Source organism: Amphiprion ocellaris, chromosome 24, assembly GCF_022539595.1.
Source record: "Amphiprion ocellaris isolate individual 3 ecotype Okinawa chromosome 24, ASM2253959v1, whole genome shotgun sequence".
Taxonomy (NCBI): Eukaryota; Metazoa; Chordata; class Actinopteri; family Pomacentridae; genus Amphiprion; species Amphiprion ocellaris.
In genome coordinates, this window is record NC_072789.1 from 2,403,431 (window position 1) to 2,418,582 (window position 15,152).

Here is a 15,152-nt window from a genome sequence, read left to right on the forward strand (position 1 = left end):
ATCTATTTTTAAACTTTAATTCCTTGTCCTTATGTTTTTAAATTCCAACAAGATACAGTCTATGCTTTGTACCTCTGAGGACTACTGAGAGAAGACGCATCACTGCTGCCTCCCACAGGCCGCTCCTAAAACTGCAACAACATTGAAGCATAATGACTCACTGGGGGAAAAAAAGGCCAATGATAATTCTTACCCAATCTTAACTAATAGGTTCTCGTAAAACTTCCCTCTACATCCACAGGAATTAAAGCAAACAGAAATGGTATCAGGCAAACTGCAAGCCTGTGCAAAAAAAAAAACAAAAAAAAAAACCTGGAGACACATAATCATGAAAGCTTAGTCCAAAGCATACTGTAATGTGACCCAGAGAGCTTGGAAAGCACAGCGATGATTCAAAAGGCAGCATGGCAGCAGTGGTTTAATGTCAGGGCCAAGGAAAAAAATAACATATTTGGGTATATTTTGGAAAAAGGTTTTGTAACTATTATTTTTTTATTAATATTTTTTAAAAAGGGGGGGGTGAAATAGTAATAATAAAAAAAATCTGCCTGCAAATACATATGCATATTTATGACTAAGTGTGTTTGCAGAGGAATACCTTATAAGATATCTATATATAGCTCAATCTTTAAAGAGAAGAGAACTGAATGAATGAATGAATGAATCTATCTATCTATCTATAGTCTATATGTCTATCTATCTATAGTCTGTCTGTCTGTCTGTCTATCGATCTATCTATCTATCCATCCATCCATCCATCGATTCAGACTTCTGGGGCTTCATATGTAACAAATGTACAGAATCAATCCTTTCAACTTGTGAGGTGGCACTTTCTGTATCTTTCATCTTCTTCTGAACCACTTTCTAACATGTACGGTTGTCCGAGTTAAGTCGGTGTGCTCGAGCTGCAGCGAGTTGGGAGAGGCAAGTGTAAAAAGAGGCTGGGGTTTTAAATTTAAAAAACGGCATATTTCAAAGGAAGCAACAGTGTAGGGTTACATCTAAGCTAAGAAGGGATTCTTTTCATGTAAAAAAAAAAACAACAAAAATCTGAAACTTATGAGTTTATAGTGTAATTAATGACTGGAGAGTAACTCTCAATGTAACATTACAATATCTAGTATAATATTTTACAAGTGGAATAAAAGTAGAACGCAGTAGAAAATGTTACCACTCACAAGATCTTATATTTCTGCACATATAAGGGGCACGACTACAAGTATATCACATTGTACACAACATAAAAGCCTGTGAAGGTTTGCTCATATGGTAAAATGCCTCCATTTTTAAGTGGGATGTGACAAAATTCAACCACTTGGAATGAAAAGTAGGCTATAGGAAGATGTGCTGAAAGACAGATTAATAGAATAATATCACAGATATTCCAGACCAGGCCACAAGCTCTGATTATAATGATTTGGCTTTTGTTAAATGAACATGATGTAGAATTTGAAACTGCATGATGCCATGTCTCACTGAGCAGAGGGATCACGTACGTGCTGCCGGATCATGTAAAGGGGCTCAGACAGTCCTCCAATTGTGCTTTTAGTGCAAACCCAACTGTGATTCCTCTCTTCATCTCAGGAAAAATGTGCCAATAGTTTCATCGGGGACCTAAACTCAGGCTAACAATAAAGAATGTTAGAGCAGAATCTGGGTTACGCTCGTGATTTGTGTATTGGATATCTCATGAAAGCCCTGCAGGTATTTCAAAAGGGAAAAACTTTGTCCAGGCACAGTTTTAGCAATATTCAATACTCCTCATGGCTGAGCAGTAAAGTGAAATGCTGCTGCCTTTGTTTAGATCGTGTCCTAACTAGGTCGCTTGTTTGATGTGCTCTAATTCTACCTATTTCTGCTTAACTTTCACAGGAATGATTCCATGGCAGCTGAAGAGACTGTGAGTGTTTTTTTCCGTGCTAAATGTCTATTTTTACACATTTACACAGAACTGGATGTGCAATTGTGTCAACTGCGTCAGAGGAAATTTTTATGGTCACTGCCCAATTTTGGCAGACAGAACCGGCTGCACTGCTGATTGAAATGTCAACTGTTTTGTTAATCATGGTTATTTTAAAAGACGTGCAGCCATTTCTAATAAATGGCATATGGGGTCATTTTTACCATTTTTACACATAAAAGCCATTTCACTCAATCTGGGAAGTTCTAAAAGGCTGTGAAAACAGTTTTATGACGTATTTATATGTGGCTTTGGAGGCTCTGTCAAATCCTAGAAAATAATCCTGATGATGTCATTGCAATGGGGTGATGTCACTAGGTTTATTATAGCTTTTTTTTTAAAAAAGCATTATAAACTTGAAACATGGAGTCTGAACAAATATGCAGTTGAGTGCGTTATGGGAAATGTAGGTTACACAGTTAAGACTGACCTTTTTATCTCTAGTATAAGGGACTAAAAGTCAGCCTCTGCTATCCTTTATCAATTTCATCTTTTCAAAAGGATTACACAATGATACGCAAACACAATGAAGTCACTAATGCTGTCTTCCATAAACCATATATAATTGCATAATATTAGTAAAGATGGGCTGCACAGTGGCGTAGTGGTTAGCACTTTCGCCTTGCAGCAAGAAGGTCCCTGGTTCGCGTCCCGGCTTTCCCGGGATCTTTCTGCATGGAGTTTGCATGTTCTCCCTGTACATGCGTGGGTTTTCTCCGGGTACTCCGGCTTCCTCCCACAGTCCAAAAATATGCTGAGGTTAATTGATTACTCTAAATTGCCCATAGGTGTGAATGTGAGAGTGATTGTTTGTCTCTGTATGTAGCCCTGTGACAGACTGGTGACCTGTCTAGGGTGTCCCCTGCCTTCACCTGAGTCAGCTGGGATAGACTCCAGCTCCCCCATGACCCTAGTCAGGATTAAGAAGTGTATAGATAATGGAATGGAATGGAATTAGTAAAGATTATTTCTACTCATGAGAGGCAAAGCTGAGCATACACATGTAAAAAAAAATCTAATTTATAGGAAAAAGTCTTGTGCAGTTATAAGGCAATGTGAATAAAGCGAACTAAAAATTGGAAAATAAATAAATATAAAACACTAAAAAAACAAGGCAAACATGATAACAACTTGTAAGATCAATATCTAAAATAAAATAAATATAAAATCCCTTCATAATAAGAAAACAAAGAGCAACCAAAAGCCACTAAAACCTATATGTTTTGAGTTTTTTCTCGAAGGTAAATAGAGAAGGAACATTTGGCTGAAAGAGGAAGGCAAACCCTAAGTTTTGGTGCTGCTACTACAAAGGTAAGATCGGCTGTAATCACTAGCCTCCATCGTAGAGCAGCGGATGTCAGCTTTTCAGAGGACCTAAGAGGAATTCAGGTGGAGAAGGGGCGTAAAAAATGTTGTATTTAACAGCAAAGACCTTATAGATATATAGGTGTTATACTCTCTTTTTTTTATATACCACTTAGGAGTCTTGCAGGAGCATTCTATACCAGCTACAGACAAGACATTAAGGCCTGAACAGTATCCAGATGTAATGAGTTACAGTAATCTAGACTTAAGAGAAATTTAAGGTAATGTCCAGCCTTCATGGCGTTCAGACAGAAGATGAAGGACGTAGGAACGGAACTCTGACGTAAGTCGAGGACTCCCTTTAACTGTAACAAATCTTCACCTTGTCATCCAGTCCTATCATCAGTTTATCCAACTGATTGTGCCTGTAAATACTTAATCTGCCTTTCTTGAAGAATTGGCAGTTGTTAATGCTCACAAGCTAAACTAACAAGATGAACATGGTAAACATTAAACCTGGAAAGCAACGCTCATTTTTTTAGATTTTCCGAAGTCTCTCTGAAGCTGTCTCACCACCACCCACAACTTATGGTAATGTTTATCCGCTGTGAGCAGCTCTTCTGTTTTTCTCTTTGCATTGCATTGTGGGGGGACAGTGTCTGTCAACAGCAGCACACTCCAGCACTGAACATATTTATTATGCATATTGTCTGCTCTGAGTACAGTTTGTTTTGTACTAAAAACCTGCTTGGAATCTGTTTGCTGTATGCATTAAGGACAACAACTTTTCCACATTTTTAGAGACTTTTTGTACAGTAACAACGCAGTAATTAGGGAAAATATATTAAACTGCCAGAGAGAGATAGAGAGAGAGAAAGAGAAACTTGAATTTTAATACCATTGTCTGCTACATTAAACAATTCCAACAATAAACAACAAAAAGAAACCCTAAAACACTAAAGATGTTGCAATGAGCTGAAACCACCCTTACATACTGGCTAAAATCAACACTGCGGGCCATGTAGATGAACAAAAACATGCAGCAACTATCCAATAAAAATGAGGTGCCACTCAAACAAGAACAGACTCATTTCTGAGCCTGTAGGCCATGAAGAGAGATGACAGCCCTGTTTTTCTGAATTTGGCACAAACTGGCAACTTATCAAAATCGTCATAAAGAAGGAATTGCTTAATGTGGTGGTGTTGAAATTTGCTGTTTTTGATCATGCTTACAGAAGAAACTAGTTGGGCAATCACATTCAGGCAAATGAGAGTAAAACACACACATTCAGGATCAGTTGTAGAGGTTTCTTCTAGCTCAAGGGTGGTAGTAACACCATGAGGCATGAGGTAGCCTAAATAAAGACAGCATGGAAACCACATGGCCAGAAAAGCCCTAGTCTCAGCTAACAGCAGCAGCTACTCTGGACCACAAAACCCAGCAGAAGACTGAATGCACAGCTCCATCGCAGCTCCTGTATCATGACACAGATATAGGTCAGCAATGCAAAAGCATCTGCAAATCTGCAGATTATCTCCACCAGGTTTTTATATGCTCTAATCAGGGCAAATCCTCCGGAGTGGAGTTGACTCTTAAGTGGAGTTTCACAGTTCAAACCGCGAGCGGTCTTTACTGCTCTACTGCTTGGCCTTCACTTACTAAGGTATAGCTGAGACAGTCAGCCACGCCTCCAGTAACTATGATGTCCAACTTAGACTGCCCTCTCTCTGGAATCTAGATGCTACACTGTATATGCAGATCCTCATAACTGATGCTCCCCTGGGTACTCAGCACAATACCAAGCTACAAAGGAGAAAGAGGGCAAGTTTAAAAATAGTCGGGACACCTACCATCATCTCATCCATTATTAAATACAACCCAGGGATGTGATCTGGCATCCATTATACCACTCCACACACTGTGGGCTAACATGGAATTAATAGGTTACTGTGACATAATTGCTGAGTGTGGAGATGAAGATTAGGACGAACTAACTGATTCTTTTCTTGCATTATAATTATTATCTGTGCGTCCTCTACAAAACATTCTCATTCCTGTTTTTTTTTTTTTTTATTTTAAATGTACAAAACCAGTCTGATGGGTTTACATTACGCTGTAGCTCAGCACCGATGAATGCTCTGATGTTCAGTATACTATAAATGTATTTGTTTTGGCCATACCAGCACATCGGCTGCATGTAAAAATGGAGGTGCAAAACAGCTGCACTAAAAGCATAGAGTCAAATATAGAGGTAGAGGAGGCGTTTTACTCACTGGCACATAATGGGGTCCAGATTCATAGATTGTGATCTATGATGAAGGTACAAAGTAGTCTCTGATAGCTTAAAGTACTGAGAAATTTCTGCTAATTCAGCCTAAAGTGGGGTTAAAGGACTCCATGCAAGTACACAACCTCGTAAAAGGGAGACCTAATCAGAATGAGGAGTATGATGTCTTCTATGGCTCTAGAGGCACTATCATAGCAAATATATACCAGACAGGCTGCTTTACAAGCTACACATGGACGAGTGTGATAAGTTGGGAATTAATCAGGACAGGAGGGTCTAAACCAAATATACCATTGGTTAAATGATGGGAAATATGTTGTTTTCAAGCTTGACTCCTTTAGTGATTCAGACATATGGGTTCTGTCAAGCGTCTTGAGACAATCTGAACTGTAACTGGCACTACATACTACTGTTCAAGAGTTTGGGGTCACCCAGGTGATTTCATGTTTTCACACTTTTATCCATGTGCTAACATAACTGCACAAGGGTTTTCTAATCATCAATGAGCCTTTCAACAGCATTAGCTAACACAATGTAGCATTAGAACACAGGAGTGATGGTTGCTGGAAATGTTCCTCTGTACCCCTATGGAGATATTCCATGAAACATTTCCAGCTACAATAGTCATTTACCACATTAACAATGTCTACGCTGGATTTATCATTCATTTGATGTTATCTTCATTGAAAAAAAAGCTGCTTTTCTTTCAAAAATAAGGACATTTATAAGTGATGCCAAACTTTTGAACGGTAGTGTAAATAAAAAGGAATTGAATAGTGATAAGAATTAAGAACAAAAAAGATATTCTGGCTTTTACTGCTCCGATTTCACCTGTATTTGAAAAGTTGACAGAGAAGTGCAAAGAGCTCCAGTAAAAAGCAACTGCACTTCTCTTTTTGTGGTTCTCAAGGACGTTGGTTCTTAAAGATGATAAAGATTAATCTTTCAACCAGAAGATTTCAAAGAACCGAAGAAGACATTTGAAGGTTTCTTGGAAACTGCTGAAATTAAACATGGTGGACACAAGCTGACACTAAAATATCTGTTCTTTTTGATGACATTCTTTGAAGATCATCAGGTCAGCTTGACAGCAAAAGCTATTACATGCAGAGAAAAAAGAGTCACATTGATCATAGGTGTGAATAAAGACTGTACAGCACTTTTTTCCTACTCAGTTCATGTACCAGACAGTCTACATGAAGCAGATCTGACATACAGTAAAAACTACAAGCAGGATGTGTCTTTGTTCCTTTTTAACTTGATCATTACTTGACTGTTTCTGTCAAACCTATCTGGTTGCAAGGTGCACCTGAGGGGGTCAGATAACAGAACGTACTAAAGAAGTGTGTGTGTGGGTTTTCATCTCTTTAGTAGAGCTGGCGGTGTATATTTCAGTTACCTGGCAACCTCTTTGAGAAAGTTGAAACAAGAGTTGGACATGGGAAATGCGCACCAACAAGTGACAGTATGACTGCAGCAATTTGCAAATACATAAAATGTTTTTTTTTCTAAAGTAGTAACATTTGCTTTAATGATTCAGGAGACAAATAACTCCTGTTGTGTGGCTGAATCTAGCTTCTGACCTCCCCTTGGAAAGAATTAAAGCCTCAAAAACGTTCTGCTCTATCATGCAGTGTTTAATTATCAGCCTTGTTGTGTGCGTGGAAAGCATACAGCGGAGTTTTGCCCACTCACCACCAACACCGACGTCCTGACAGCCTCCGAGACGCTTTGCCTCAGCTCTGCGGCGGTGCCCGGTTTGTTGAGCCCCCGAGTAAACTTCCTCGCCTCAGGTGGAGCAGAAGCAGAAGCCATCGTGTCAGTCCAGCTTTCATCAGACAGCCGGGTTCTGAAGAGAGCAGTCAGCGAGGACCGTCCCGAGCTGGTGCAGCGGACGATGGCTCGCCGTGCGTAAAGGCACGCTTCTGCTGTTTTATCCTGCCATGACGCATCTGCTGCACTTCACACTCTGTAGCTCTGTCTTTATAGTAGGCACAGAATACCCGACAATAATCAGCAGCACACGGTGAGGAACATGGACAGCCCGTTGAGCTCTGTCCCATCTGCGGATGCCCCTTGCGCAAACTGGCACGCCCCCTTCCTCAGTGTAAATAAAGTGCTTTTGGACACCAACAGATCCATCCACTGTATGAGCAGATTATATGCAGAAAACTTCACTACATATTAATAATAACAATAACAGGAATTTTACAGGTATCGCTGATTTGGATAGCAGTTAATGCTGCAGTTGTTGCGCACACATAAAACAAGAAACATGAACTATTTTAGAGGCACAATATGCTATTTTTGACGTTATATAACTGCAAAAAGCTGCCTGCTCCGTCACACGCATGCCAACATCGCCACCTACTGGAATAATCACGATAACTGACCACTTAAACTAAAAGCTGTCTGACCACACAGGGGCAGTAAAGCAGCATTAATAACTGAGTAACTATTAATGCCTTAAACCAGGGGTGTCAAACTCATCTTATTTCAGGGGCCACATTTAATCTCTAGTGGGCCAGACCAGAAAAATGACAGCATAATAACCTATAAATAAAAACAACTTCGAATATTTCCTTTGTGATAGTGGAAAAATGTACATTCTGAAAATGTTCACATTTAAGGAACTGTTCTTTTTTTTTTATAAAAGAATATGAACAACTTGAAATTTCTTAAGATAAATAAATTTCATTTCAGCAACATTATGTCTCAGTTTATCATTTACACTTTACACTTACAGATCACAGAGTGTCTACAAAGGAACACAACATTTTGTCACAGCTATCTGGAATTGAATGATGTAGTATTTTACTTTATGATCAAAACTACAAAAACGAGAAAAATAAGACAAAATATGACAAAAACAAGACAAAGTGACAAAAGTGAGAAACAAAATTACAAAAATGACGTGAAACAACACCCCTGACTTAAATACTCAAGGAAAAAATACCATATACGTATAGTTTGGGTAGCAAACAACTAGTAGCATGTTTTTTTTATTTAATGCTTTGGTTTATACACCAATAATGCATTACTATTGCGTTATTACTGAATTAAAGCAGTATTTTATCTTTCTCCTGCTGCATGCTAACGCTAATCTGAGCAGTAAACAACACATTCTTGCACGGAGCTGCATGCAGCGTTTTTTCCCAGGCTGTCGTATCCACAGTCTGCGGCACAGCGGCGCTGCGTCCCCCCTCCTGGCCGAGTAGGACCGTCCTCCACCCCCAACAACCCAACCTACAGCAACCTGATACCGGAGACGAGCGGTCCAGACGAGCCTGCAAACGAGGCGTTCCCAGCCGCCCCGATCAGACCGACAGATATCCATCTCCTCCCTGCGCCGTCTGTCAGCACCGAAGGAATGATCTCCGTCTGCCGCACACTAGAAACGCTCGCTATAGGCGCCGACGACTTCTAAATTATCATCTTTTCCCCTCTTCTCCTCTGTAACGGAGATCGTGAAATGAGAAGGGACGCGGAGAACTAACTGGCTAGCTGTGAGGCTAGCGTCGGTTAGCTTCAAGAACCTTTCCGAGCTAATTGGCTAAACGTTTATGTGTCAGATTCCCGGCCGTAGTAACGGAAGGGTGGATGGTTTTACAAAGTGTACAAGCGAGAATGGTTCGTATTTAGACGAATGCGTAGGTTATTTTTGGAGATATTTACCCTCTTTGCCTAAGTTTTGTAGTGCCAGACAGTCGCCCTAGGCAGCTAGCATGTTAGCTAGCAGATATGGACGTTGTTCGCTGGCTGGTTGCGGGTGGCAGATCCGCCAAACAAGTTAGCCGTTTGGCTCATCCGTCCGGTGTCTGCTGGAGTCGAAAGCGGGACTGAAGTGAACTTTAATTGGCGGTTAATTAGTTATCAGATAACACCGAGTGGACCCCCCGCACCACCCCAACACAACGGCACCTTATTTTCGCATCTTTTCTCGATGTGTTGTTCCGCGCCTGCCGGAGCGGTCCCAGTTCTGGAGCTGACGTGAGGACAAAGTGAAGAGGACCGGAGCGAAGAAGAAGAAAAAAATAAATAATAATACACACTTGGAGGCGCTCCAACTTCCACACCAAAGTCATTGTACACTGTCATGGCTGTGGGCCGAATCACGATGAAATCACTCGCTAAATTTGGGGTTTGCCTGGCGATTCTCCTGACTTCAGTGGCTGGTGAGTAGCTCATTAGTGAATTGATTTCTTTGGAGAGGGAGAAAATGTGCTTCTCATTTATATTTGATGCCTTCCTGTTGGTTCCTGCTGTGTTGCTGCAGTCGCTGAATAATGTTCACAACCCAGATAATTCCACAGTCTGGGACAGCGTAATAATTCCCCTAAATCATGTGTGTTTGTGTGTGTTTACTCCACCCTGTCTGTCTTAATTCTGCACTGATCATGTCATTTGTAGTTGAGAACCATCACAGATATCTCCCCCTGAGCAGAGAGGAGTGAATGCACCCCTTGGCTCCCTTTTAATCATTCTGTGTACAAAGGCCTGGAAAAACACTGCCAAACATACCGCAGTCCTTGTCTGCCAAGTTGGTGCCCCCTGTTCAAGACTCTGGGCCGAAGCCAGCGAGACCTTGAGCGTGATAAGATAGGAGCCGGGCTGCACAGGGATGGAGGAGCAGAGCATGGGAGGGGAGAGGGCAGGTGGAATGTGTGGGAAGCTACTTTACAAGACGGATAATTTAGGTGATAGAAGTCCAGCATTGGTGCTCCGAACATAGGTGGGCTCCAGCCGAGTGTGTGGGTGTGAATGTGTGTGTAAACAGCTTCATAATGGTTTATTATCATTTCTGTGAGTGTGTGTTATTACCCGGGCTCCTCCGTCCATTCACAGACAGGGTGTTATCAGGAGCTCCGGAATAATAACTGCTTTTGCGGAGGGAAATGTGTGTGTGCGTGCGCGCGTGCAGTCAGTGTGTGTGCGGGTTCGTTACTCCAAGCTGTTACCGTCTAGAGCAGGGGTGTCAAACAAAAAAGTACGTTTTGAAAATGTTCACATTTAAGGAATTGTCTTTTTACGAAACATTATGAACAAACTGAAATTTCTTCAGAAAAATAAGTTCAATTTCAACAACATTCAGCCTGTTTATCATTTACACATTACAACTTCCAGATCACAGAGTGTCTACAAAGGAACATTTAGTCACAGGTATCTGGAATTGAATGATGTAGTATTTTACTTTAAAAAAAGATTTGAAAAAAAAAAAAAACAAGACAAAATTACAAAAATAAGACAAAACGACAAAAGCGAGAAACAAAATCACCAAAAATGAGACAAACTACACAAAAAACAAAAAAAGACAAAAAATGAGACAAAAAAGTGACAAAAAATGACAAAAGCGAGAAACAAAACAACCGAAAAATGATACACAAAACAGTGATCAAGGCAAAACATGACAAAAATAAGAGAAAAAAAACGTGAGACAAATGACAAAAGTCTGACAAAAAGCAACAAAAACAAGACAAAATATTACAAATATGAGACACAAAACGACAAAAAATGAAGCAAACGACATGAAACAGAACAAAAAATTTTACCAAAAAGTTACAAAAGCGTTAAAAAATGGACAAACAACACATACGAGACAAAAACTGAAAAAGCGTGAAACAAAATGACAAAAATAAGACAAAAACACAAGCGAGACAAAAAGGAAACACAAAACGACAAAAACGAGAAACAAAACGATAAAAGTCAGACAAAAAAAAGGACAAAAAACAAGACAAAATATGACAAAAATGAGACATAAGACAAAAAAAAATCTAGTATTTTACTTGATGGTCAAAACAACTTGTCATGGTCTAGAAATTATTTTAAATTTATTGTTTTACAAATTTGAAGTTAATGTCTTGTCAATGTTTGACACCCTCGGCCTAGGGACTATATTCCAATTTGCATTTTCACATTTGCATTTACCAGACAAGCGGCAGCCTGAGTGTTTAGTTTTAATTCTCATTTAGTACGACGACGAGAAACACTCATTATTCAAGTTGACGAAGGAAAGTTAGCTGCTTTTAACTCAGAAACGGACGCTGACTGATGAGTTGTTCATTTGTTTTGTGGGATTATTGATGGGATGTAATAATCAGGAAACTCCACATCATCTTAAATTATCGTTGCTTTTCTAAGCTCACCTCTTGAGCAGTTTAACAACGTGAGGGGTTGACGTATTCACTTAATAATCAGTAGTAGGAAAATTAATTGATACTTATAGGCGCGCGTGGCATGTAAACAGTCGATAAATCCAAATCGTTGCGCTGTGGAAAATGAATTAGGGCAGCAGTCGACTTTTGTCGGCATAATGGCTGTAAAGAGGCAGGAGACGGACCGCTTGCTCCCTGTGCTGCTGTTTCATGAATGTAAATCGGGTACCCCAGCGCTCTGCGCTTAGCGTTGGACTTTAAATAATGATGACAGGAGGAAGCAGAGGGTGTAGTAGTTAACTTGAGAGTCCTCCCAGATATCGCCTCCCATCATCCTGTCTTCCTAAGTCACCTGTTCATCTTCTTTTTGTCATTATTGCTGGTTTTCTTCCACCTGCTATATGTGTTTGCAGCTGAGTTTGGGCTGTCCTTCTGCAGCCCGTCCCCTGTGACTAATCAGTATGTGGGTGTGCGCCTGCTGCTCCAAAATCTGGAGTAGAAACTGTTTCAAACGTAGTAAATGCCTGCGGACACTACCTGCGGCGGGACCACAGGTGTTCTTAACTCAGCGGTGTCAAACTCATCTTAGTTCAGGTTCCACATTCAGCCCAATTTGATCTCCAGTGGCCAGTAAAATCACAGCATAATAACCTATAAATAACCATAACTCCACATTTTTCCTTTGTTTTAGTACAAAAAAGTCCATTCTGAAAATGTTCTCATTTAAGGAATTAACTTTTTACAAAACATCATGAAAAACCTGAAATTTGTGAAGAAAAATAAGTTCAATTTCAACAACATTGTACTTCAGTTTATCATTTACACATTACAACTTCCAGATAACAGTTTATCTACAAAGGAACACAACATTTAGTCACAAGTATCTGGAACCGAAGGATATAGTATTTTAGTTTTTTTATCAAAATGACAAAAAAAAGAAAAAAACAAGACAAAACTACAAAAGTGAGAAACAAAGTAACAAAAAGTTAGACAAACGATGCAAAACAAAACAAAAAAAAAATTTGACAAAAAAGTTAAAGCAACCAAAAAAATGGACAAACAACAAATGAGACAAATGTCAGACAAAAAATACAAAAACAAGACAAAATATTACAAAAATGAGATGCAAAATGACAAAAATGAGACAAACCATGCGAAACAAAACAAAAAAGTGAAAAAATTAGAAAGTGACACAAATGAGACAAAAAATGACCAAAAAAAACACAAAACAAAACAAACAATACACAAAACAACAAATAAAGCAAAAAAACAAAATGACAAAATTAAGACAAAAAACACAAGTGAGACAAAAAGGAAACACAAAACGACAAAAACAGACAAACGACAAAAATCAGACAAAAAAACAATGAAAATAAGACAAAATATTACAAAAATGAGACACAAAACAACAAAAGAACAATCAACAATCTAATATTTTACTTTATTATTAGAAACAACTTATCATGCTGTGGAAATTATTTTAATTTTGTAGTTTTACAAATTTACAATCCGCAGTTGATGTCTTCTCTGTAATTTTTACACTTTATAAAGAAAGTCGGGCCGGATTGGACCCTCTGGAGGGCCGGTTTTGGCCCGCGGGCCGCGTGTTTGACACCCCTGCTATAGTGCAAGGATAAAATTCTGATTGCTTCTGCACCATTTATAAAATGTCTCTGCCACTATTTGTGAGTCACGCAGGCGAATTCCTCAGATTTTATTGACTATAACTGTGACTAAACCTGCCATCTAGAGTCGACCATCAGTCTGTACCTGGCTCTTGTTGTCGTTCGACATTTAATCTCAAGCCCCCGACTTCACTTTCTGTTGAGCTGCCGACGTGACAGCAGAGCAGACAGCCCCAAGAGTCCCCTCACGGCCCTGGGAGGCTGGAGAGAAACAGCCCGCTTGGGGGAACAGTGGGTCTTGTCAACGCCACAGTATGGGGCCCTCGAGACACCGTTTCAGGGTTTGGACAGGCGTAGCTAACGAGTTGGTCTTTTTATGCTACACTACAATACAGCCCTGCTCTAATCCTCTTTGGACCCCGAAACCTCTTGCTTACCTGGAACAAGGGTAAAAACCGGTGCCTGAATGTGGGTTCCGACATACATTTGGGCATGAATATACAATAAGTTGGACTCAAGAGAAAGCCTCGATCTAATGGTAGTAGTTAAGACGGGTGTCAAACATGCGGAAGACCTGGTAAAGTGTAAAAATTCCAGAGAAGACATTAACTGCAGATTGTAAATTTGTCAAATTATAAATCTGAAATCATTTCTAGACCATGACAAGTTGTTTATAAAGTAAAATACGAGATTGCTTATTGTTGTTGTGTCATTTTGTGTCTCATTTTGGTAATATTTTGTCTTGTTTTTTTCGGGTTCTTTTCTTGTCTGACTTTGTCTATTTGTGTTTCCTTTTTGTCTCGCTTGTGTTTTTTGTCTTTGTCATTTTGTATTTTGCTTTATTTGTTATTTTGTGTATCATTTTTCTACTTTTTTATCATTTTGTTTCTCGCTTTTGTCATTTTTGGTCTCGTTTGTGTCATTTGTGTAATTGTTGTCGCATTTTGCTAGTTTGTCCAATTTTTTGTCGCTTTGTAATTTTTTTGTCAAAATTTTTGTCTCTTTTTTTGTTTTGTTTCGTGTCATTTGTCTCATTTTTTGTTGTTTTGTATCTCGTTTTTGTCATTTTGCATGTAATTTTTATATGTTGTCTTGTTTTTGTTGTTTTTTGTCTGACTTTTGTGGTTTTGCTCATAAAGTAAAATACTATATCATTCATTTCCAGATGACTAAATGTTTTGTGCCTTTGTAGACACTCTGTGATCTGGAAGTTGTAATGTATAAATGATAAACTGAGGCTGAATGTTGTTGAAATTGCACTTATTTATCCGAAGAAATTTCAGGTTGTTTGTAAAAAGATACTTCCTTAAATGTCAACATTTTCAGAATGTACTTTTTTGGACTAAAACAAAGGGCACAGCAGCGAATTGTGGTTATTTATAGGTTATTATGCTGTGATTTTACTGGTCCGCCCACTTCAGATTAAATTGGACTGAATGTGGCTCTTGAACTAAAATGAGTTTTACACCCCTGCACTCTATGCTGCAAATATCAGATATCTTATTCAACCACTTTACCTAAGCAAAGTGTGTTTTCCTTATTAATTAATTTGCAGATCAGTGATTTGTTTAGTTGACAAAATGCCAGAAAGTGGTAAAAAAACAAAAACTAAACTAAACGCCCTTGCACACAGCCCGAGATTTTAAAAAAATTAAATGGCTTTAACTATTATGTGATGAAGAAAAGCAGCAAATTATGCCATTCCAGAAGCGAAAACCAGCAAATGTTTAACACTTTGGTGATTGAAAAGTGACTTAATTGTCAAAATAGTTGCTGATAAAGTATATAAATTATTGTAGCAAAATCCAGACACGACTACGCA

At 39.1% G+C, this 15,152-nt stretch overlaps 2 protein-coding genes across 4 annotated transcripts in view; one reads left to right on the forward strand and one right to left on the reverse strand.

The window, feature by feature from the left end:
* dock9b (dedicator of cytokinesis 9b) overlaps positions 1-8,205 on the reverse strand; it is a 70,936-nt gene extending 62,731 nt beyond the window's left edge. The window contains exon 1 of one of the 3 annotated variants that reach the window (XM_035946392.2): positions 7,249-8,205. In XM_035946392.2, the coding sequence (XP_035802285.2) occupies positions 7,249-7,368 (120 nt within the window). In that variant the 5' untranslated portion in view covers positions 7,369-8,205. The remainder of the gene's footprint in view (positions 1-7,248) is intronic. The other 2 variants (XM_035946390.2, XM_023266132.3) reach the window with 2 other exon arrangements.
* A 602-nt stretch (positions 8,206-8,807) lies between these two features.
* LOC111565854 (bone morphogenetic protein receptor type-2) overlaps positions 8,808-15,152 on the forward strand; it is a 41,325-nt gene continuing 34,980 nt past the window's right edge. The window contains exon 1 of the mRNA XM_023266135.3: positions 8,808-9,728. Coding sequence (XP_023121903.1) covers positions 9,650-9,728 — 79 coding nt within the window. The 5' untranslated portion in view covers positions 8,808-9,649. The remainder of the gene's footprint in view (positions 9,729-15,152) is intronic.